This window comes from Mytilus trossulus, chromosome 8, assembly GCF_036588685.1.
Source record: "Mytilus trossulus isolate FHL-02 chromosome 8, PNRI_Mtr1.1.1.hap1, whole genome shotgun sequence".
NCBI lineage: Eukaryota > Metazoa > Mollusca > Bivalvia > Mytilida > Mytilidae > Mytilus > Mytilus trossulus.
The window spans coordinates 21,517,509-21,544,372 of NC_086380.1; the positions used below are offsets into that span (position 1 = coordinate 21,517,509).

Consider the following 26,864-nt stretch of genomic DNA (forward strand, 5'->3'; position numbering starts at 1 on the left):
TTATGTGTTACATATTTGTTTTTCGTTCATTTTTTGTACATAAATAAGGCCGCTAGTTTTCTCGTTTGCATTGTTTTACATTGTCATTTCGGGCCTTTTGAAACTGAGTATGCGGTATGGGATTTGCTCTTTGTTGAAGGCCGTACGGTGACCTATAGTTGTTAATATCTGTGCCATTTTGGTCTCTTGTGGAGAGTTGTCTTAACATGGCAATCATACCACATCTTCTTTTTTTTATGTAATCAATGAAATTTGTAAAAGATTTAATGACTGGAGAATTTCAGAAAAAGTATCAAATTAAAGTTCACATGAATAATTTAAGCGCTCATCTGTATATTATGAACATTCATTTCTATATAAATAAAGCGTATTTACTTTCAATTCTAAGTTTACTAATCGATCCATGGTGATCATTGATATAGTATACAGACCATCTCTATTTAATAAACTATGTGACCGCCGTGGATAGTAAACTTGAAAATGATAGCAGATAAAATTCTGAAAATACACTTTATTTGTAGTATATGTATGTTCAAAGTATTCAGAAAAACGCAAACCGGAAGTCTAATCTGACTTAAAATTTCGTACAATGACGGGAATATATCCGGATGCCTTTTTTCTCGTTTTTCTCCTAAAATAACTCAATCTGAATAATCATATGAATGGATGACAAATGCGACTATGCACTGTACCTATAGGACACAGAGGCGTGTTGATTAATTTATTCTGGAAAGAAGAGAAGCGACACCAAAAATGAGGTCTTCTCGTTTAATAGTATAGATGAGGAAAAGTGATATCGGGTCAGTGACTGTATACGACATCGAAATATACAGTCAACGCATTTTGACTGCTCAAATAGAACGAGTGCAGTATAAATATCCTTACCCTTTCAGACTTTTACCGGTTTGTGGTGGCTATAACCATTAAGTGTCACGCAAAGTTAATCATCTACATCATCAAATTTGCTTCACGTTAAGATAACTTTATACACTTTTGGGGTCGCTCTGAGTTGTACAGGTGAGTTGCTTTTGTCAAATATTTATTTTTTTAGTACTTGAAGTATAATAAATTTAGATAATGATAGTCTAGACAATAAAGCTGTTCCTAAATTCAGATAATTTTGTATGTACAATTTTAGACTCAAATAGTATGCAACAATAGGGAAAAGACAAAAACATAATGTCATGAGCGGATTCAGAACACTGCATTATTAATAACGCTATGGAGGAATAATTGTTAAACACCAATGATTTTCATTTTTAAGTTTTACTTAGATTCATGATGCATGCGACGCTTTATGGTAATTTATAAGATTATATTTCATATATATGCATTTGATATGGTTTAGTTATTTTAATTATGTCTTTGAACTGGTTCTAACTTAATTCGTAAAATTTCGTCAGTGTGTGTGTACTTGCAAAACATGAAGCCAATTTTGTCTTGCCGGGGCCTTTATGTCGCTGTGGGGTTTTTGCATTTCTAATTCTTGAAGGCCGTACGGCTTCATTTGGACTTAATTGAATGGTTGTCAAAAAGGCAATCATTCCACATCTCCTTTTTAGATTTGCCTTAAAGCTTTTCATTTAAGAAAAAAGTAATTGATAGGAAAACAAAAAAAATAAAATAATGACAGGCTATGGTTCTTGGTATTTTTGATCGCTCATGTTGTCATCAATAAGAATAATTCAAGAAGAAGGAACATTGAAGTACAAAGACAAACCCGGCGACAAAACAAAATCAAACAATGGACTAATTCAACCGCTACTAGAGACATGTGATAAACGCAGACCCCGTACAAACTGAAGCAAACATTCTCTGAAACTGCAATGCACCATTTGAAACTGGATAAAACGTACTTTAATACAGTTCTGGGTTGGATGAGAAAAAAATTGCATAAATCATTTCTTTTTTGTTTATCATAACATATTTAGGGAACGGAAACGGACGTTTAAGATATACTTCCGAGTAGGTATAATATATAAATAATACATAGCTGAGAGGGTGATAGAGCAGATTGTTACCCCGTGAAAACATTGTTAACCGCGGCGAATCCAAGGTTGGCAATGCTTTTTCGAGGGGTACCAATCTGCTCTATCACCATCTCAGCTATGTGTTATTCAATTTATTATACTGAATCATTATTGTCTTTTACAGTTGAATTTTAAACTCGAAGTATTTTACTATGACGTCACGTACATACCAACGTTACGGGTATTAGAAAAATCAACAGAAGTGAAGATGTTTTATTTTTTCATTTTTTTTTCATTTTGACAGTTAATGAAAAGGTTCTGAGCCAAAACTTAGAACTTAAGCATTGTCTTTAATTATTTGATGTAAATTCATTTAATTGTCCTTTAAATTATAAATTTCTGATTGGTCTACACGAGAGGGTGACATTCAAAAAATTATCTGCCGCTCAGCCATGGGATAGAGTAAATTATTTCCCTCGTATTAGCCAATCAAAATCTGGCATTTTAACGTGAAGTATAATAAAACCGATAATTATACATTATATTATTTGCAAAGTAAACTAAGGGTCCCTCGATGTTGGTCATATGTGCATTTTTGTTGTAAAATAAACAAGTTTTTTCAACTCCCGGAAATTCAGCAATATTCGAAATGAATACATGAAAAAGGGGCACAGCATTTATGTATATAGTACGGACAGTATGTAACGTTCGAAAGTTTTTAAGTTAAAAGTTGTGGAAGGGGTTTATTGCAGGAATATGGGTACCCACTTTTTCCGCTAGCCTGTCTATCCATCCTACAATCCGAAACCCTGACTTTCACCAAACTACACAATTATAAGAATGCTATAATATTAAGAAATAGCATTAAACATTATATACACTGAGGTTGACAAATAAGACTTTTAATGTGCATAGGTATTGTATCAAAACACAAAAGTGATTGAAAGATTTAAAATACCTAATGCACCAATTGAACCTTTGGTTTACACTGCATAATTATAGTACATATATCAAAGTATATTTGTTTCTTATATAAAAGATATACCTTTGGAAACATTATCAAAGACAATTTCATTTCAAATGTTCCTTATGGGAAGACTATTCAGGGCAGTAATATTTACTCCGTGAGAAATTAATAGTATAAATTCCATTTCTTCTATTTGGAACACTCACGAGGGGCAAGGGGACTGCTAAAAGGAAATGGATTCTAACGAAAAGAGAGACGGGAAGCCGAGGGAAATGAATTAGGAATGAAATAAACCAATCCCATGCGCACCCTTGGGAACTTTAAATTATATACTTAGTAATTTTAATTTTTGAGTTTTCAAAAGAGACGATACGTTTAACTGAGGGGACTCTAGTCGAAGGAAGAACTTTCGAAAAGGTATATACTCGATGCGGCTATGATATTATATAATTCAATACAAAATAAAAATAAAAGACTTTTCACCTAAACATCTTCTTTTTAGCTCACCTGGCCTAAAGGGCCAAGTGAGCTTTTCCCATCACTTTGCGTCCGACGTCCGTCGTCGTCCTGCGTCCGTCGTCGTCCTGCGTCGTTAACTTTTACAAAAATCTTCTCCTCTGAAACTACTGGGCCAAATTAAACCAAACTTGGCCACAATCATCATTGGGGTATTTAGTTTGAAAAATGTGTGGCGTGACCCGGCCAACCAACCAAGATGGCCGCCATGGCTAAAAATAGAACATAGGGGTAAAATTCAGTTTTTGGCTTATAACTCAAAAACCAAAGCATTTAGAGCAAATCTGACATGGGGTAAAATTGTTAATCAGGTCAAAATCTATCTGCCCTGCAATTTTCAGATGAATCTGACAACCCGTTGTTGGGTTGCTGCCCCTGAATTGGTAATTTTAAGGAAATTTTGCTGTTTTTGGTTATTATCTTGAATATTATTATAGATAGAGATAAACTGTAAACACAGCAATAATGTTCAGCAAAGTAAGATTTAAAAATAATTCAACATGACCGAAACACCGAACAAATAAAAATTTTATACAAATATATCATACTTGCATGGGGTATTTGCCAAAAATACCGGTTGAGAGGTACCTCGAAATAATTTTATGTATTTATCAAATAATATTGTTATATTTAGATATTACGGTTTGAAATCAAATGGGACCCCCTCCATAAGTTTCACACTTATTAATCAAAATATGTTTATTCATCCATGATTTAAGGACTTTAATATTTTGAAATACAATATGAACACTCATCAAAAATGATACAATAAAATATTTTTAAATTTTAATATTTTAAACGATGACTAAACAGAATTGTTAAGCATAAAATGAACACTGAAGAAAAATCGAAGCATAGTCGGTGCAAAAACCTGTCAGAAGGAATTTCAAAAGGAATAGAGTTGACGTGAGTGCACGTGGTATGAATGAACAGTTTGATGGCGATTTGATGTCTATGGAGAATGTTACAAAGTTTAATTCAGGGATCAAATTTTTATTAGTGTTGATTGACGTTTTTACTCGGTACCTGATAATTTGACCATTGAAAGATAAAAAAAGTTTATCAGTAACTAAAGCACTGGAAAATATATTTACACAAAATAACACCATAAAACCAAAAACGATTCGTTTTGACAAAGGTGGAGAGTTTAAATCTGAAGTAAAGAAATATTTACAAAAGGAAAAAATTCATGTTTTTTACACACAAAATAGTCAAATTAAAGCCAACTATGCAGAAAGAGTGATCAGAACTATTAAAAACAGAATTTACGCTTACTTTATGCAAAAACAAACTTATAGATATATAGACGTGCTTCTAGACATAGTTAAAGAGTTAAAACAATACACCACACAAATCGTTAGGTGGGGCAACACCTGCATCTGTAACAAAGAGAAATGAAGATGAAATCAGATACATACAATAAAAAAAAAAGTTGACGTAAAACCGGTGAAATCTGAAAAAAAGAAAATTAGAACGAAAACATTCAAATTTAATTCCGGAGCCATTGTGAGGGTGTTACACTTGAAAAAAAGTATTTGATAAAGGTTATTCGGAAAATTGGACGTTGGAATATTTCAAGATTTACAAAAGATTCATCAGAGACCATCAGGATTGATACGTTTTAGAAGACATGTCAGGCGAAATTTTGGCCGGATCCTTTTACCGGTACGAAATTGAAAAAATTACAATAGACGATACCAACACGTATAAAATATAAAAAAATATAAAAAAAGAGAAGAAATAAGGAGAACAGGGAAGAGGAAGTATAAGTAAAATGGCTTGGATGGCCATCTAAGTTTAATTCATGGGTTCCACAACGTGAAGTGAAAGACATTTAAAAAGTACCTACATCAAGAATGTCATCCAATGCCCGAAGAGATGAGCTTAAGAATGGTGATTTCGTCTTCTGACGGTGTTAAACTATATCCAAATAACACACCAGATGATTTTCGGATTAAACTAAATATTACGATTAATTTAGACGGTTACTGGGTTGTTGCCCTTACAGAACTGAGTATAACCGATTTCGAAAAATCAATGAAGAAAAAATAACTTTACATTTATTCCGATATATGTCGAGAAAGTTTTACTGGAGACACAGAACAACCTCTGTTGAGACGGGTTTATTTAGAAAACGACAATATAATTTTTGTTAACCCATATTATGTTCCCATAAAAAAAAATGAATTGGTGGATTTAGATATAGGAATTTGTGGTGTGAGTGCCAATAAGACAATTCTCCATCCAAATAACAATTTTAGAAAAAAGGTAAACCATTATAGGTCAATGTACGGCTTTCAACACGGAGCCTTGGCTCACACCTAACAACAAGCTATAAAGGGCCCCAAAATTACTAGTGTAAAACAATTCAAACGGGAAAACCAACGGTCTAATCTATATTAAAAAAAAACGAGAAACGAGAAACACGTATAAATCACATAAACAAACGACAACTACTGTACATCAGATTCCTGACTTAGGACAGGTGCAAACATTTGCAGCGGGATTAAACGTTTTAATGGATTCAAACCTTCTTCCTTTTTTCTGAAACAATAGCATAGCATCACAACATAGAAAAACACACGATAAAATATCAATTGGCAGGCCTAACTCAATCAAAAAACGTAAATTAAAAGATTTGCATGTATATATAAAGGATGGTAACGGAAAAAATTCTTCATTTTTGAAAAACAAAGTGACTATTACACTTCACCTGAAGAAGTTTCCGTTTGTACTATGAAATGAATGGTCAAACATACGTCACGGATCCAGTGATGTGAGAAAACTTTTACAAGAATATGTCAAAGAAATCTTTCGATCCATACAAATTTAGAAAACAGAACAAAATTCAAACCGGTCTAGGATTGTACGAAAGATTTAAAGGATCCTACCTCATTCCAGGGAATCCTAATTCTACACAAACAGAATCAACATTAATACAAAATAAACAAGTGGCACCTGTTGAAGCAGATGCAGAAAGAGCTAATTAAAGGAAAACAACAGTAAGAAAAAAAACGCCTGTTAAGATTTTGAAGAGTATAAAAGTTAAGAAAAGAAAAAACAGTGCCAGAAAGAAGAAAGGTGTCACAAAGAAAACATCTAAAAAAGAGCGTAAAACAGACTTCAAGAAAAAGAAAACACAATAGAGATTAAAAACCAATTGTTCAGAGAACAATTGAAGGTCTTTCCACTGAAAACAAAGTTTTTTAATATGAAAGTTGTAAAATTAAGTTTAAAATGTCATTTCAATCGTCAACTGATAGATTATTGTACATGTACGCTGATTCCAGAAATATATGGTTTCTATACATTTTTTTTAAATAAGGGAGATAATTTGTTACTTCCGGTTTGAAAAATGTTACTTCCGATAATATTTGAATATTTAATTGACAGTGATTCCAAAAAGATCTGGTTCTATATACTTTTTTATTAATAAAGTACAAAAAATAGCTACTTCCGGTTTACACAAGGTCACTTCCGATTATTTTTTTCAAGGTTAAATGGTTTGATACCTTTCGCCAAAAGTCTCATGGCTATATCATGTATACATATGAGCTGAAAGCAAAGGTCAAAAACTAGAACGTCAAATTAATCTATGACCTTGAGATCAATTTCAAGGTCATAAACCAAGGACCTAAAATCAAAAGACCATAGGTCTTAATTATATTTGGTTAATCAGTTATATCACCATACGCGTATTTTTAAATACAAGAGGGGAGAAAACTCACTTTTAAGTTCAACGTACCCTTGCAATCAAAATTTACGTGTTACGACATGTCGCAACTAACAATTTAGAAAAAATAATTTGTCAATATCTTATATGGTTTCTGGAAATTAGTGGAAATAAGCCAAATTCAAAAATTAGAATATGACCTTGACCTTTGACCTTGACCTATTTTTTATTTTTTTGGACCAAGGACCTCAAATCAAAAGATCCTAGGTCTCTATCACTTATGATTTATAAGATAGAAATTCATATCACTTATATCAGATGCATAAGGGGAAATAACTCTTATATGGAGCGGTCATATCGCTTCGGTCAAAATAGGACAAATCATGCGAAGGATATAACGAGCAATTTTGTAAAATAAATTTGTCTTAATCTTTTACGGTTGCGAAGGAGATGCGATAACAAGGAAAACAGTGTTTGGGGAGATAACTCCTACACAGGAAAAGTATTCGTTTACGCAGGGTAAATTTCAAAAGCGCATAAACTGTTCGATATCATACACCAAATATCTAAGCGACATATTGCGAAACAAATGTTTATCGCAAGAGCAAAATTAGGCGGAAGAAAAAAAAAAAAAAAAAAAAATAATCAGAAGAAAAACAATAGGTCTTTCCACAGAAAAGTGGAAAGACCTAATTACATTGACAGTGTTTGGAAGGATATTGTAAATAAGAAAAAGCGGGAATTGTAAGCGAAAAAAAAATGGCATTTCTGAGTGAAGATAACAAATCAATTGGACATCCGATGGAATTATCCATTTTTGCGTCACCACCTAACCAGGTAGCTATCGTTGAAACGTTTAATACAGAAGAACGACCCATATCGAACCTAATAAATTAATCTAAACCTATTGAAATAGTGATATCTGGGGCTGGAAATGACTATATTGACCTTCGAAAATTACATCTTTGTGTTAAAATGCAAATATTGAAAGCGAACGGGTCACATTTAGTCGCACAGGAACACACCGGTATAATAAAACAACCACTACAGATTATGTTTTCTCATGTGGATGTGTTCATGAACAACAAATTGGTTTCAGTCTAAGTAAATAACTATCCGTGGAAAGCCTACTTAAAAATAATCTTATAGTCAGGCAGCGATGAACAAAATTCACAACTTCAGAGTCAGTTGTGCATGAAAGACGACGATCTAATGAACTCCCTCTCATTAAATTCGGGGTATGTTAGCAGATACGAGTTCACCAAAGAATCAAGAATATTTGAGTTAGAAAGAAATCTATTAGAAGATTCTCTTATGTTTGACAAATATTTGATAAATGGAGTAGATATATACTTAAAATTATTCCGGTCTTCCACACCATTCCTGTTGATGTCTGGTGAATCAAATCCCAATTACCAGGTTAAGATTGTAGATGTATTTTACCGCACATGTAGGTGCAAACCTGATTCAGTCGTTATTATCAATCACAGAAATCTTCTTAGAGAGCATCCAGCAAAATATTCGATCAGCAGAAGCCACGTTACTCAGAACGTCATTCAGAAAGGTGTCACTGATTTCTATTGGGATTCCATATTTCCAAAAGTACTTCCAAATAAGGTTGTGTTTGGACTTTTGCCACAAAAGGCTGTTAATGGTGATTACACGATCAATCCTTTCGATTTTAAACACTTTAATATGGAATAGGTGTCTTTAAAGATTAATGGCGGTGTTGTATATGGGTCACCCATGAAACTTGATTTTGGAACGAACAGAAATTATACGGCTGCTTATGTCAGGTTATTTGAAATATGTGAAAAGTGGAACAAAGATACTGGCCTACAACTGAAAAAAATACTACAGAATCTGTTTACAAAGACGTGGTGTAGTTTTTAAGATAACTGCCATAAATGGACTTTCGTTTCGTACAAAGGATCACTTTCCACAGATGTATATCGTCAATACAGATCCATACCCCAATGCGTGAAAACACTGGTTATGTGTAATATTTAATAATTCGTATGATGCGGAATATTTCGATAGTTTAGGCAGACCACCGTCATTTTACGATGAATATTTATCCAATTGTATTGCCAGATATAATAAGCGATGTACAATGTTATCTCAAGTGATTCAACCAAGTGACTCCTATTTGTGTGGGTTATACGTACTTTCTTTCATATTCATGAGATTATGTCATCATGTGCCATTTTATAGAGTATATGACATGTTCCAGTCAATATTAAAACAAAACGATGAACTAGTTAAATTTTTTAGATAGTTTCCAGAAAGCCACCGAAAAACCCTTCAACTATCTTTTGATAGACCTGTCCACTCGTCGAGATAAAAAAATACATGTTACGAACTGGTATATTTCCAGGTGACGTATTAGTGGTGTATCAACCTGTATAAAAGTATGTGTCATGCTTAGAAGATTTTCATTTCTTACCAAACAGTACTATGAGTAGACGCATGCAACTAAATAAATTTTTTTGAAGTTTATTTACGAGATTACTCCGAAATAAAGAAAAGCTGTTTTGTCTCATATCACCACAATTCAAATTGACCTGTTATCCGAAATTGCACTGAACATTTACAAAGGTATATTTCCAAACAGAACCAAATACGTGAAAGCTCTAGCACCAAACAGATCCGTTATATTTAGCTTAGGCTCAAAGACGGAAACCATCGGAGTAAAAAAAGACTGAAGCAAGTGCAGCAGAAGAGGGGGAAAAAGTTGACATACTGTCCGAGAATACCTTACTAGACAACAGTACTCAAATAGGGAATGGATTGGTGTTTTTTGAGAACAACACAGGTGTACCTAACGGACCTCCAGGTGTTCCTGCTCTGAAGAAAAAGAAAAGGACCAATATAAAATGGTTAAAATATTGATAACTTTTTATTGACAATAAAAAAAAGATAACAGTTATAAATGAGAGTTATATTTATTAGTCACAATATCCGAATGGTAACGTTCGAATGTCATCTAACAACAGGCGTCTTTTTGTATACACCATTTTGTATTCTTTTTCTTCAACCCTATTGTACAGTTGACGTTTCCTTCCAAGTCTCGAAATCTTTCTAGGATTTACGAGAGTGATGGCATTTGTCGTTTGATTCACTACTATGTCTTTCATGGGAGAGAAGTTTATGAGGCGCGAATTTGTTACACTTTCTGAAGAGAATCCGCGAGCTTAACATACTTCTTTTCCAGATAACGTTTTATAGGCGTATGCCTGTTGTCCACTGGATACGAAATGGGTGATGTGTCCGTTTTCGGCTGCAATACCATCAAACTGTTTGCTATAATATCTGTGTCATATCTTCTTGACTAACGTCATACTGAGGATCTTCATTGTTAAAATTTGAAATGTTTTATTATTGTTGGTATTGAAATGAATTCATGTCTTTACATATGAATTTCTTGAACATGTTTAATGTGTATTGCATCCATGTATTTATTAAACCTTTTCAACAATTGTCTACACCTACGGTTGAAAACGACAGGTAAAATGTAAGTGGTCGTCTCAAAAGTAGTAATGGTTGTGTATAGATCAGTAATTGAATTGAAAGGGAAAAAACTTGTTTGCTATATTTTTATTTACGAAACGATATTTGTCTTGTTTTGATTATAAACCATTGAATGATTTAAAAATTTTAGTTTTAATTTTGGATTGACTATGAATAAGACTGGTAGTGGGAGATATTATGGACATAATTGTGCAAATCGTGATACAAGCATGAAATTTGGTATAAAGGTTAACTAAATGATACTTATAAAAAATCCGCTGCTGGCCAGAAAAAATAATCATTTTTTCAAAATGGCCACCACACATTTTGAAAATGGCGTCATAACAAATTAGCCAATATTTGTAAATCCTTTGAAAGGTGTGTTTTAAGTGAAATCCATTGTTAGATTTGATAAAAAGAAAATAACAGTTCATAACTAACGACTAGACAATACATTAATGAAACTTAAGGTGACTTCCGGTTTAAAAATGTCGGCTAACGAGTTAAAAATTTCGATTTTTTTTTACTTTCAAGCAATTTTACAAGGGATTTTAATCCTTGAAAGATGTGTTATGTATAGTTCAATGTAAGATACGATAAAACGTTAAAAACAGCTCCTTAGTACGACAAAACAACACATAACTGAAGAAAATAGTGGTTTCCGGTTCCAAATTAGATGCAAATACGTAAAACATATTTTAATAATTTTCATCAATTTAACAATTAATAACACAAGCATGAAATACAAGCATGAAATTTGGTTTACAGGTGAACTAAACGATAATTAAAAGAAATCAGGTGCTGGCCATCAAAATTTCCATTTTTTCAAGATGGCCCACCGATCATTTTGCAAATGGCGTCATATCCAGTTGTAAATCTTTGAAAGTTGTGTTATAGGTATAATCCAATGTAAGGTTTTATTAAGCGTAAATTACAGTTCCTAAAGTACCGAAAAACAACACATGAATGACAAAAAAGAGTGATTTCCGGTTTCAAAATGGCGTCAAAATATTTGAAAATGTATTTTTTTTATAATTTTCATCAACTTTACAAGTGATATCACATTCTTTGTTAAGATTAAATGCCCAGTTTTGTTTGATAGACAGGTTCGTTATCTTAAAATTATCGGACAGTAGCCAAAAAAAAAAAACTCGTAGAAGAAAGGGCAGAACGGTAGCATTTACAGTCACCAACACAACTGGATTTTTCGCCTCCTCATTCAAAAGTTTCCGACAGGAGGATGCAACTTTAACGGTAGCCGCAGAAGTCCTCGATTTTTTTTCTTTCATCCAACCCCAGTGTTCATGAATTGGAACATGAATCAGGCTGAGCCCAAACTTATCCTGCTTGATACGCTGCACTTTGGATGTGTTTCGAAAAAAAACCTCTTGTAGGCGGAACTACATCACAATGCCGCTGCTTCTTGGGTAAAAATTACATCGTGCCTCGTTATCAGCAAATAGTGATGTTGTTCTGTCATACATGATGCAAACAAATGCTTTTTGTATGTCCTTGTATGTGTCTTTATACTTCAGCAAAGAAATAAGTACGTCCCTCACATGTTGAAATACTTCTTATGTCATCCAAACTGACCTATTCCCTTAGTGTCCCATGCACTGAATGTATGAAGGAAAGGAAGAGTAGCTACACGAGGACCAAACGCATTTGATATATCACGTACAGGAAGCCATCAAACGTCTTCAGTCCTGCCAAAACCTATTCACAGTTTGTTCCACCATATTTTTGGAGTGTTGCAATTCTTTATACTACTACATCTGTGTCGGTGCTACCTTAAATTACCGTCCTACAACAGTTTTCATAATCAGGCCGAACATGGACAAACATTCGTACATCTGCTTCTCCATGCTTACAAGGGGTAGCTGGAAAGTATCCTTATTAGTCTCCATAGAAGCATTTCTGTCGGCAAGACACTTGGAAAATTTCGTTTCGTTGTCATTTTAATAGAAAAAACTACTCCAGAACCCAACTTTTGTTTTCTCACATCTAGCCTTTCAATGATTCATTTAGTAAATCTAACACAATATCTACTCTTGAATACTTATCGATGCAATATTTTATTTAAGGCCGTATAACACAATTGCAAAATCATATAATATTAATTTCCTGCAAGATGGCCTGGAATTAACCATTGCTGCTCTATCAGCGATAAATGCGTCAGAATTTGGATCTGCAAATTACAAAATGTTTCAAGTTTATCCATTTGCACCGATTTAATACCACTGTTTAAAATGACATCCGAAGACAAAAACGGAGGAGCAGTTTGTCTTTATGGATTAAGAAATATTCGAAATCAATTTGTTCACTGCGACAAAAAAATAAAAGTCTAGAAAAGATATCTAAGAGCTCTAGCTTTGGTTTTTTTACAAAAACGTTTACACTTTTATTTTACCAACATAATAGGAGTTGTTCTTTTTAATCTGGTTATAAAAAACCGGTTCTCCTTCGTTTTGTATTTGCTTCAAACGATCTTCAAATTATTTGCCTTTTATCTTTTTAAAGAAACCCTTGTGTGGTCATTAAGTCGTTCATCTATTATAGAATGCCTCAAACCACTAGATCTTGCAAATTTATCTGATAGTCTACTGACTTCTGGTGAGATGAGGTATTCGGTTAAACCTATGACAAAACATCGCCCTTTACAATTGCATTATTTTGTTTTTGTCTGATCAATTGTGATAAAAGAAAAATGTTTTCTGGTCTTACGTACAGTAAAATTATCATTTTCAAAATCAATTGCCACCTGTGGGTGACTTAAAGAAGGGAAGTCATATCTCGGAGAAGGTCGGTCGCGATCGAGAATATGTTACACGATCAAGACCTAAATGAATGCAGTATCATGCTTTATATGGACTGTTTGTACAAAATCTGACTCATGAAATAAGCATACTACCAAATTCACAAGAAGTTCTTATTTTATAATTGAACGCCAGGAATTGAACTGTGGTAGAGATGACTATATTTTCTTAAGCCAGTCTATCAAATCATTGAAACGGTCACTGAGTCAAAACATGACATGATTATAATTTCTGTGTTTAGCTTTCTTAAGCCGATATATACCTTTCAAGGTAAAACACAAAGAGTTATATATATGATGCTCGTGTCTAGTCCTAGGTACATTTGAACATATACAAGAATATGCCATTCTAGGTGTTGCAATAATGGTTTTAGTGAGGACACACGACACATGTGTCCATCTACCTTCACGTAGTATATCACCCAAAATTTTATAACAAGTCATTTCAATGTGAAATCCACCATACATGACGATAAACTTATCTTCTCTGTACAAATCAGGCAATTCCATCTGAATATCCTTTACCAAAAGTGACTGATCTGCCGTTACTATTGATGTTTTTTCTCGTTTTAACCACATTTTCCGTCTTATCCATCCAATACCTGATCATTGCAACTGAATTGGCTTGTTTTTAAACAGTGGCATCATAGATTTTACACTTAGTAATACTTGCTTTTTAGCGTAATGAGATGAACTACGATCTATACCAGTTTGCCCTGGTAGTGCATACAAATCACTCATTATGTCTATAAATAGTTTGCGCATGCGCAAAATTGCTAAATCATGTGTGTCATAACCTTGAAAAATGTTATCATACCAAATCATAATATCATTGAAAACTCCAAACCACTTATTTTATAGTAAATAGTTAAAATATTTTTTAATGAGTTTTGTTACATTTTCACGCATGCGCAAACCCTGTATGTGTCAAATTCTCATGTCTTGTGAATTATTCGCATGTAAAAAAGGTACCTACCAAACCTGACAGCTGTTTTTCACTAAAAGAAGGTAAACGAAAAGTTTTCCAGAAAAAAACCAGTATTTTTAAACTGAAAAAAAACAGGCATTTTAGAAAACGGCGGTGGCCATCTTGAAAAAAATATTTTTTTAAATGGCCAGCAGTTGTTTCTTTAAAAGTATATAATAATGATGCTTTGTGGTAATTTTCATGCTTGTATCATCATTTGCACAATTCCCTTGATTTTGCCTGCTAATATCTTCCACTATGGATGGAGTTTACAGAATGGACCAATACTATATAATCTTCAAACAAAAAAATAGAAAAAAAACCAAAAAAGAATTGAGAATACCGGGGTGCTAAATTATGATAAAAAAAAAACAGAGAATAAAGAATATTTGGCAACACGAAATACAGAAAAGAGAATAATGGACAAAATAAAAGAAGAATAGAGAATAATGGGTAAAATAATAATGAAAAAAAAAAGAATAGAGAAAAGTTTTACAAAAATAAGAGAATATATAATTAAGGGACCCCCATCCAGACCCTCACAAACAACAAAAAGGAAAATCTTTAATATTATTTTTAGAAGATAAGAGATTCTAGCTACGTTAAGATAGAAAACATTAAAAAAAATTGTAAACAGACAGTTTTATAACCTTCGACATGGGCGGCACCTACACAGACCGTTATTTGCCTCGGATACATTCACAATACACTCTACAATTAGCAGGGTTTATTATGGACATGGCACGAAAAAAGCTTAAAACCACATAATGAAGCACCTGAAACATTAAGGGGTGCCGCGTGATATCTTCAGTAGTCGAGAAATCAGTACCAAGCCGCGAAATCGGAACGATTCCGACAAAAAAAAGAGATAAATAATATCGTAAACTAAAAATTCTACCTTTGACTAACATATTCCGTGGTTGGAAAAGGGGCATGACATATGCAGCGGGTTGAAATAATTAAAAAAAACAATATTGGGACGCATATTAAAACTAGATATGAGAAGAAAACCGTATCGTAAATCAACAAAAAGGAAAATTTAGAAGAAAAAAAATGGGTGAAAAAGAAAAAGGGCAATTTTCACACAAAAAGTTTAACGAGAAAACACTGACTCCGCAAAACTGAGATCAACGCAAGTGCTCTTACAGGCTAGGTGTTCAAGCTTCTTACACCACACTAGACGTGTTTCCCGTGGTGATTATACCCGGGAATAAAGAAAATGTTCATAAAAATAATCATATTACCGAGGATGGCATAGTTTCGGATGTAAATAGATTGACGTGAAATTAAATGCTTTATACTTTTTTTTAACATGTGATAAGTATTGTATGAAAAAAGGGGAAAACACAGAAAATCCACAATAGCTTATTGCAAAATATTCGGTTTTTTTTAATAAAATCGAAGACGTAGTACCATGTTTATGTTACATGCATGTTATACACGAATGATTTTTATCTTTGATACGACACCTCTCTTTCTCCTGTAAACTATAGGTGTCGATAGTCGATGTCGAGAGTTGTTGAAAAGGTCTATTAGGACGATAATAGAAATTAGACAACTACTATTTGGTTTATTTTATAAAGAATTATAATTATTATTATTATCATTCGTAATATATTTTTTATTATTATACACAATTTGACGTAACATTGCGTTTTTTTTTATCACAATGACGATTTACATTCATAACCTGGAAATAACATTGCGGGTCACATATGATGTCAATATAAAAAACATTCATAGCATTTGAATTTGCCCTCTAACAATGAAGACATAAATACAAGCAGAACAGACGAGTGCATGTAATCAACAGCTGTCAGGGAAAGTAATCGACCAATAAAACGAATAAGTATTGTCAAAAAGTTTTGATAAATAACAAATTGAATTGTTATATATATCAGGTATGTTTTACAGACACAGTATATGGACCAATTATCTCATAAAATTTTTTTTTTTACCTTTCTATTGTTCATTGCCTCGTTTGTCATGTTTGTTATTTGTTTATATTTTCAGCTGTTCAACAAAACAACACTTAAGCCATGACGATTGTAAACTCCCATAATGACTGGGATCCTTTGGAAGAAATCATAATTGGAGTATCAGACTTCTGGTGTGTACCCAGCGAGGAACCAGGATTTAAACCCCCTCAGAGGTAAATGAGGATTTGAGATGTATGGTAAAAACTAATGAGACAGCAACTTATAGACACAAACAGCAAAACTTTATATCCTCTGGTCAGCACACATTCTTCAACACTGATCAAGTTCATATGGATTAAATGTAACAAATACTATAACAGATCGGCAAGCCATTACCAAATTTCCTAAATAACAAAAAACATTAATTTCAATAAAATTTAACATACGAAGATGTTGAGTAACATTTATACCTATATGTTTTTGTGTATGTCTTGAGTCAGGAACTGTTCCTGACTCAAGACATACACAAAAACATATAGGTATAAATGTTACAACTAATTTGTTAAAGTAATGCATGTGAAAGAATTTCTGAAATAGTAAGGGAGTTTTGTGAAATGCCTTGTTATAATTATGAATCATGGAAGTTCGTACGATATCTATAGATTCTAACGTAAAAATATACTTAAAAGTGGAGAATTAGATTATTATTATCGTCCGGTCGAGATGCCTTGCAGAGCCTTCTCATTGTATCAGTTGTTTATTTGTTTCCTCCTAGATATGTGTGAAATGTTTACCACTGAATGTTTTCAAGCATCAATCAATCAATGATATATTGATAGTATTTTTGTTTTTCTCTCAGGTCAGGGAAGCGAAGTGATGAGCATATAGATAAAGCAGCTATCCAAATGGACAACTTAGAGAGGGTTCTTACATCCCAGTGTAATGTCACAGTCAGAAGACCGGAAAAAATCGATTTTACACAACCAGCGAAGACACCGTTCTTTTCACTTGCGCATCAACATGGAGCTTCCTGTCCACGTGACACCCTGTTGGTAATAGGAAATGAGATTATGGAAACCACAATGAGCAGACGAGCTCGATATTTTGAGTCCATGGCATACAGGTAGGAATGCAATTGAATTGTCTCGATTCAAAACACTTCAGTGATAATCGATAAAAATTGATTAAAGTTATTGTCCGTTCCAGTCGGTTTATTCCATGTATAGTCAAGATAACAAATAAATGATATTTTTCTGATAGGTTAATGTTTTGCAAAGTAGTACAATCAGGATTAAAAGTTGGAAATGTGCACGTGATATTTTACTTGAAAATTACAGAAAAGTAGTTCAAGGATTGACAATTTCTGCTTAAAGACACCTATGGACTCAAAAGTTGTTAAAAGTGTAATTTATGTAACGTGTCGGATTTAATGCCTTCACTCTGATCGGGCTCAAACCGTTGTTGTATATTGATTCGTTAACGTGTGACACTCGCCCTTCGTCGGATTTAACGTCTCTTCATTTCAACCGACTAGTCTGCGTATATGCATCCTGCACAACCAATAGGACGCCTTACTTTAGAAAAGAGTTGTATTTCTGGACGAGAGATAATTAGTCCAGTCAAACTAAGATTTAACCTCAAACTAATTGCAACAGAAAATATTTTAGTTCTAATCTATAGTATTATGTCCTTTATATACACAGAAAAAAGTCCCATAAAATCTAACTTGAGGAAAACTCAAAATCAGCATTTTAAATTTCCTATGGAAATTAACATTGGGAGGGGAGATAACTCTTGCAAAAATTAGTCTTTTTTGGTCAGTTTTTGGTTGTTTTTCTTGAAATTTATGTATAGTATGATACTTAGATGGGGTTATAAGTTTGTATTTGACTAAATTAAATAATCTTCTGCTCATGAAATGTACAAAACAGAAGTGCTATGGGTAGTTTTATTTTTTTCGTACATTTTTCATTAAAGAAATTGCAAATTTGAAGCTTTGTAACCATTTAAAAAAAAATAATGTGAAAATTTGGTATTGTTTATATCTGTATATTATGTTTTTTCAGCAATTTACTTATCTTAAGAAACTTTAAACAACAAAAAGAAGAATACATGCTTAATAATTTTTATTAAATTTGTGATTCTTTACCTTGACATGTTGAAAAATTCATAAAATGGTCAACTAATAAATTACGAAATCTAGATTATAGCTTAATAAAATATATGAAAACGCCTTTATAGTTGTTTGTTATACTCTAAAGACTGCTTAAAAATCAAGAATCAATACATTCTGATGAATAGAAGCGGTAAAGTTATAATTTTGTATCAATTTTTATAGATATTTCTGCCTTTTTTGCAAGAGTTATTTCCCTTTTCAATGCAAATCTCCATAGGAATTTTAAATGGTGATTTTTTTAGTTTTCCTCAAGTTAGATTTTATGGGACTTTTTTCTGTGTATATTTGGGGTATAAAGCTAAAGATTAAAACTTAAAAATCTTCTGTTGCAATTACTTTTAGGTTAGGGTCAAATTTATGCTAGATTGACTGGACTAAATGATGAATGGAGATATATATGATGGATTGGTGGATGGGTTGATGGATTAGCAGGTTACGTAGTTAAAGCTTACTTAAATGTAAACTTTGAGCATTTTTTTTAAAACACAATATTGTTCATTTATTTATTAACCCGTACATTTGGTAGCCTCTGATAGGTATTATCGACCGAGCGACACTCTCTCGCTGTAGTTTTTTCTTCGGTTAAAAATTCGGTTTTGATTTGTATTATTCTTGGGCATATAAGTTGTGTAATTAACAAATAGTTCTAATTTATTTTTAGGAAAATCATGAACGATTACTTCGAAAAGGATAAAGAAATGTTATGGACGATGGTTCCGAAACCAACCATGGCAGATGATATGTATAATGTAGACTTTCCGTGGGACATCAATTGTCAGGAACGTAAACAATGGATACGGAATTATAAATATCAAATCAATGAAACAGAACCGGTAGGGATCAATCAAATATCGATTCTGAAAAATTCTACAGATTTAAACCAAATTTTTCAATCCAATCTTTACAATTTTGGAATAATATCAAAATATTTGATATATTCTACGCTTAACACTACTATTCCCCATGCTTAAATGAAAGATCGACTATATCATCTCGTTAAACAGAGCCTTTTCTACAAACATGGTAAGCGTAGATACAAATTCCTTGTTTTAGGTTATGAAAATCTTACTTTGTGAAGAACACTGTTTTACAATACATCATAGATGATGAGATCGCAATGGTTGACGTTTTGATCGACACCATATTTGTTGAGTTTGGTGGTATATTAAGTCAGCAGACAGTCGGTATGCTAATGGGTACTACTTGTCCACCACAACTGACCAACTTAGTTTCGTACTCATGAGGCAAAATTTATACATAACCTTCTCAAATACAGAAAAATACTAGTAAACAAATCTTGCAAATTTATCTAATTTCACTTTCAAATATATTCATGATTTTCTGTCGCCTAATACTAACGCACATTTCAATGAGTGCTTACATCTCATATATATCCCAGTGACCTCGAAATTAATGATACTATCAAAAAGAAGGCCTGCGTCATATCTTAATCTTTTTCTTCAAATCTAAAATATATGACAAAGGTGATGATTTGAACTAATCAATTGCCAACTTCCAATTTTCAGCAGTAACATATACTTCATCGTATGGCGTTCAGATATATCAGTTATTGCGTTTTGCTCGTGCATGTTCAAACTATACCGACTTCATTAACAGGGATGAGTTCCTTACACACAAACTGCTCCAACAGAGTTATGACGAAGAACAACTAGGATCGACACTACATACGTTTTACGGTCTCCATCACGAATTGGCTGGGCGATACGATGTCAGTGTCTAAACTCACTAGCGACATGTTTTCGCGGTCAAATGGCTTCATGTACTAAGTACCAGTAAGTCGTCTGAACTATAACTTGATCGGTTGTGTCCTCTTCACAATCGTGGCATTTTTTACTGAGTGTGAATTGCATGACGGGGGTACATGCATAGCAGAAGACGATTTTCATGTCGACGCATCCGGTTACGCTCCATTTGGATTGAAGCCAAATGATACCTCAAATTTAACCCAAAAAAATGATAATGTTTTATATACTTGAATGGCTAAGTTTTACTATAAAACTCGTTAACAAAGATCTCATTTTAAAAGAAAATCCCTTTTTTTTTTATATCAAAATCTTCAGTAATGTATTATTGATTTATTATCTTCTCCTACTCTATTTCGGCGACAGCTTTTTCGTATGCAGTGACATTTTTATGATCTCTAGTAGAAATTCAACAAACGCACAGCGCGAGTGCGAATCCTGCACATCCACAATCAATAAAATCTTTAGAATATTTATATTATTTAACTTCTCGTCTTATATTTCATGGAAAAGTTATTAAATCATTTCGTACCATAAGTATTGCGATAGGTTTATAATTATATCTGGGCTTTTAATTAGCTTTAACAAAGTGGGAGCAGTTTTTGAACAGCACTTTGTGTCATATTCCAGCCTCTCTTATACTTGTTTTTTTCTCTTTCTTATGATTTTTATATGCCTCTTTGTACTTTCGTATTTGTGTCTATATATATGAAACAAATGTACAATACTGAGGCATGATAACAAATGTACAATACTGAGGCATGATATGATGTGTTATGTACAATACTGAGGCATGATATGATGTGTTATGTACAATACTGAGGCATGATATGATGTGTTATGTACAATACTGAGGCATGATATGATGTGTTATGTACAATACTGAGGCATGATATGATGTGTTATGTACACCTCATTATACAAGTCAGAAATATGACAGTTGTTTTCTTTGCGTACGATGAGTTAGAGTTTTGATTTTGCAATTTGAAAAAGGACTTTCCGTTTTGAATTTTCTTCGGAGTTCGGTATTTTTGGTATTCAACTTTATAGGTTCTTAATTCAAGGGTTTAAACATTTATATGAATTTCCTGTAGAACTCAATTGAACTTGTCAATACAGCGAAATCAATACTCATAAAAATACAATTTATTTCATAATATTTTTGACAGCCACGAAAACAGATAAAATGCCATAATATTATATTTTCCTGATTTATCTAGTTGTTTGACGCTGCAGAAGTATTGAGACTAGGGAAAGATCTGATAGTACAGCAGAGCACCACAGCTAATAAGAAAGGCATCGAATGGCTGAGACGTCACGTGAAATCTCGTGGTTATCGTGTGCACGAGATTCACTTTCCTGACGATTTATATCCAATTCATATAGGTTGTATTTTAAGTATCCTTTTCATTAATTTGTAGTATAAGATTATTGACTTCAATGCTCTTCAACTTTGTATTTGTTTGGCTTTTTAACTATTTTGATCTGAGTCTCGTTGATGAGTCTTATGTAGACGAAACGCGCGTCTGGCGTATAAAATTATAATCCTGGTACTTTTGATAACTATTTACTGACTTAATGTGTATTGGCCCTGATATATGATATGGGGTAACTGTACTATAGCCCTGAAAATCGAATAGATGAGGTTCAATAAATCATAATGTAACTTTTATTTTCTATAAGTCGTAGTGGTGTTGATATTTCTTACCATCTGTTTTTAATTGTGTAATACCGATGACATGTTTAAGTAATTAATACTAAATGAAATTCAATTTATCAAGCAAATATAAAGTACATGGGAAGAATAAATAAAATACTGGACCATTACTGTATGCGTGATTTTTGGTGTTAGTTATCGAACATGTCGCACACAAAAATACTTTGATTTGTTCCGTTTATACTTGAAGGCGTAAAACATTTGCAACCGTTAATGAGTATCCTGAATGAACACATGAAATACTATGGCTTTTTCCGTATTGGACTTTGGACCGAAAAGCAATTTGAGCAAGGCAACGTCATCGTTATTACACAATTTCATCTATCCGTATTAGAATTAGATTTGATACTGTTTGATGGTCAATGAGACAAGTATCGACCAGAGACCAAAAAAGGACAAAAACCAAATAAAACATACAAGTTGCACGAAAGAGAAAAACAAGGTAATATAATGCGACAAAAGAAAAGAAGGAATCAAAATTACTTGCATTTCATCGAGAAAATATATAATCAGTTTTCGGACTTTCAAAGACAAGGCAGCTCTTAAGAAATTTGAACTATATTATAACTTAGTGCTTTTAGTTGATAATTATTGAATATGAAATCGTATTTGCTCTTATATATCTGCATAAGCAATTTTTTTCTTTTCTTTCAAAAATGAATAGACAGTACATTGGCTCCTCTTGTACCGCCTACAAAAGAGAGAAAAGGTATCCTCGTCAATTGCCCAGAGAGACCAATCGCTAAGGAAGATAAAGAGAGAATTTTCGAAGGGTCTAATTGGGAAGTAAGTGTTTATTTAAAATAGGATTGTAATACTGAATGATTTAAATTCTTCAACTTTATATGTGATTTGACCTTCCAACTGTTTTGAGCGCGACTAATGAATATTTTATTTTGAATAGAGCTCTATTCAAGAGTCATATATAAATTAAAGGCGCGTCTGGAGTACCAAATCACCAGACTGGTATCTTAGATGAGTTTTTAATAAAAGACTGCATTTATAAATAAACAGTTTAACTCTATGCTCTAACAGCATCATCCATGATGTTAAAAAAATCGGAATGGAATAATCGTTCTTATTTTTTAATTTTTTTAATTTTATTTTACTAAATCGTGTAATTTTCCCGTTTAGAAGTAATTTAGCTTACTACTAAATTGGATATTGGTGGGGGTGGGGTTGGTAGGAAGAAAAGGTGAAGACACGTTAACATTTCTGGTTTTGGGATACGAATACTTAGTTATTCAACGACTATGAATAAAACATTACTGCAAGTTACAGAATTTAAGTCGATGCACCCTAGTTGACTCCAAAAAGAGGAAGGGACAATTTGTTTCAATCTTCCTCGTGCTTAACTTTGCTGCATTGTCCGGGTGTGGCTATAATTATGTTCTTTTACAGTTAACCCGGCTCTCAAACGTTTTTATTGGGTTTTTATATATTTTTGTCCCGATCATAACTGAAGCGACAATAACTGTAGAAATGTACTTCTGATGCAGTGGCATTGGTAGCATTTAAGATTATATTTCCGTTGATGAACTGTTTACCCCATAGGCATAGGGAATCATAAGCCGTCCAGCTCAGGACATCGCTACTGGTATGAAAATACGGATAGCGTATCTGCTCTGATTCCTTGTCTCGGTTTGGATGTACTGTTGGTTATTTTTGTAAGCTGATCAACGTATGTATTTTGTATTTGGCTTCCCCTGAACAGACATCACTGTGGATCTGGTACAGCTTAATTTAATGTTACTAAAAGCAGAAAGTTGTTCAAAACTACTCAAATGTAAAGAGAAAAAAATTAGAAAGCTGACATATCCTTCAAATATTTTTCAACAACTTTATTTATTTCTATAAAACAAACTTTTTATGTAACACTCTATATTGCTGTAAAGGAATTTTGCTACAATATGGCTAAGTTTACATTTTGATTTACTTATATCGAAACACATTTTAGCGAAATTTAAATGAATTTTATTCTGAAGAAAATAGACATAATTATTTCCTATAGTATTTTCGTTTATGTTAGGAATGTCCTTCTAGATAAACACTAAATATCTGGGGAAAACAATTAAAAATTGCAGTTTTGAGATATGTATAGGCATTTATAATTTGGTCGTGTTTTGAAATTAGTCAAATATACGATGCTTTGGTATTTAGATTGGCAGTGAAAAACACCATTCTAAAATGTTGTAGGTGTAATATTTACAACAGCTTAATAACTACTGAAAACCAAATGTTTGAATTCCAAATGAAAAGAGATGCTGAATACCAATGAGAAACTTAACCACACGAACTACAACAGACACCTGAAGGCACTCTTTTTCCTTCTTCTTTATCTTCCTGCAATACCTGTCTTTTTAAGTGTTTAACTTCAAACTCAACTGAGTCTTATAAGCACGAAAAGCGCGTCTGGTGTACTAAAATATAAGCATTGTGTCTTTGGTGAGTTTTTGTCATTCTCCAATAGTTGGAGTACACCAATATTACCAAATAAATTGATTTACACTAAAATCAAAAGTTGTGTATAACAATTTGGTCATCAACGCTAAACAACCACAGAGCCAGGTTTAATTGAAAATATTTTACAAAGACATCATTAAGATCTATTTTCTATTTGACTTTATTTATTCTGTATATTTATATAAAATATCAGTTTCGTTGAAATAAGTCTTAACTGTCGAAAGTTTAATATCACTGACCTTTACAGGCTTATGTCAATTGTTTTCTTTCAGATAATTGATGCTCCACCTCCTAACAACATGACTGTACCTGATCTCTGTATGTCCAGTGCCTGGTTAAGTATGAATATGTTATTAGTCGGACCAGATAGAGCTGTTGTTGAGGAAACTGAAATACCTACCATCAACTTTCTAGAGTCATTAGGTACGAAACTGCTATACCTAACTTTGTTGTAGTCTTGTGAAGTTATGTCAGATAAGAGGTACGCGGAGTGTGTAAAATGTTAAATCACAAAAATACTGAACTCCGAGGAAAATTCAAAACGGAAAGTCCCTAATCAAATGGCAATATCAAAAGCACAAACACATTAAACGAATGGACAACAACTGTCATATTCCTTACTTGGTACAGGCATTTTCTTATGTATAAAATGGTGGATTGAACCTGGTTTTATAGCTCTAAACCTCTCACTTGTTTGACAGTCGCATCAAATTCCATTATATTGACAACGATGCGCGAATACAACAAACAGACATAATAGGTAAAAATGTCAAAATAGGGGTACAACAGTCAATACCGTGTCTCAATCTTAATCACAACAAAAACAAACAAATATTTAACAAAAAGAAACTGGATAAATTACTTGCTTTCAATGTAAAGAGGATTCATTTTCTAGATTTAATTATTCCCGAACGGAATTTGATATATAAATTGATGAACATAATTGATAAACTCGAAGCACATGGTCAGAGCTTCATGGCTGTTCCAACGGTAAACTGGTCATTTTGATTTCATGACAGACATTGTCATAATGAAATTATCAGAAAGAGAAATCTTTGACTTTTGTGTGGTCGTTTTAAATAAAGGCAACAGTAGTATACCGCTGTTCAAAACTCATAAATCCATGGACAAAAAAACAAAATCGGGGCAACAAACCAAAACCGAGGGAAACGCATTAAATATAAGAGGAGAACAACGACACAACACCGAAACGCAACAGACAATACACCACGAGAATAACAAATATAACATCAAAACCAAATACATGAATATGGGATAGACAAGTACCGTGCCACGTCTTATCTCAAAAATAAGAGAAAACAGAAACGACTCAACGTTAAAATGCAACACACACACACAGAAACGAACAATATTATAACAATGGCCATCTTCCTGACTTGGTACAGGACACTTTTAAAGGGGAATACCGTTAAATGTCTTCTGTTATATAGTAAGATGTATATGTAGTTTGATTTATGACTGTATAAAATTATCGGTTTACTATAAATACACTGTAACATATTATTTGAAATTGATATATTCCAGGTATAAAATGTATACGTGTGCCATATAGAGATTGTTACAGATTTGGTGGAGGCCTTCACTGTCATACATTAGACGTCCGACGAAGAGGTGAATGCTACAATTACTTTCCAAATATGGACAGTAATGAAAATCATATAGCAGACACCCGTGCATGATTAGGCATTTATTTTTCTTCCAACATATTTAATGGCAACAGTTATATACCGCTGTTTACCTGTATAAGAAAACATAACCTTAAACATATATTAAATATTGTAACTGGCAGAAACCACACAGAATTAATACTTAAATATCCCAAAACTGAAACAGAAAGAAAACTTTAGCTGAACATGACTTAACTGTCTCGTTGGTCTTATCATAACAATGTTGCCTACGGAGTGGAAAGTTCGCTTTGTTTGATCACATTGTACAAACTAATGACTTTAAAATAAGATTATGCTGCTTCTATAGACACAGGGAATTTTTGTTAACCTTTATTTAGCATGAAGTAGAACTACATTTTCATCCTTAAACCTTTTTTTAAGTTGTAAGTTGATGAAATACAAGAAGATGTTTGTCCCGATCATGGTTTTACTGGCAGATTTTATTTCTACATTTCTCTACATCACATTGTTAACGTTTATTCTATTCTTAAATGACATTCGTTATGCGCATGTCCAAAGCAAAAAAAATGTGGTTATTATTGCTGTATATATAATGTCTTACTTGTGCAACTTAATAAGTATGGAACACATCAAATTAGCATTATATTTCATTGTCATTAATTTCTAAATGAAGAGGAAAGAATCCTCGATACGATAAGAATGATGTGGTAAAAATAAAACATTAACATTATGTTTCAACTTACAAGTTAAAGAATTGTA

General features: G+C 32.9%; 1 protein-coding gene across 2 annotated transcripts; it reads left to right on the top strand.

Annotated features, from left to right (window-relative positions):
- The first annotated feature begins 912 nt into the window (after nt 1–912).
- LOC134681734 (glycine amidinotransferase, mitochondrial-like) lies at nt 913–26,864 on the top strand. Of its 2 annotated transcripts, none has more exons than XM_063541369.1 (8): nt 913–1,017; nt 16,432–16,570; nt 17,197–17,460; nt 19,175–19,346; nt 21,497–21,662; nt 22,658–22,779; nt 24,729–24,879; nt 26,002–26,864. In XM_063541369.1, the coding sequence occupies exons 2-8, from the start codon at nt 16,458–16,460 to the stop codon at nt 26,154–26,156; spliced, it is 1,143 nt and encodes a 380-aa protein (XP_063397439.1). In that variant the 5' UTR covers nt 913–1,017; nt 16,432–16,457; the 3' UTR covers nt 26,157–26,864. The 2 variants fall into 2 exon arrangements, with proteins under 2 accessions (XP_063397439.1, XP_063397440.1); XM_063541370.1 differs by lacking the exon at nt 913–1,017 and adding an exon at nt 16,229–16,319.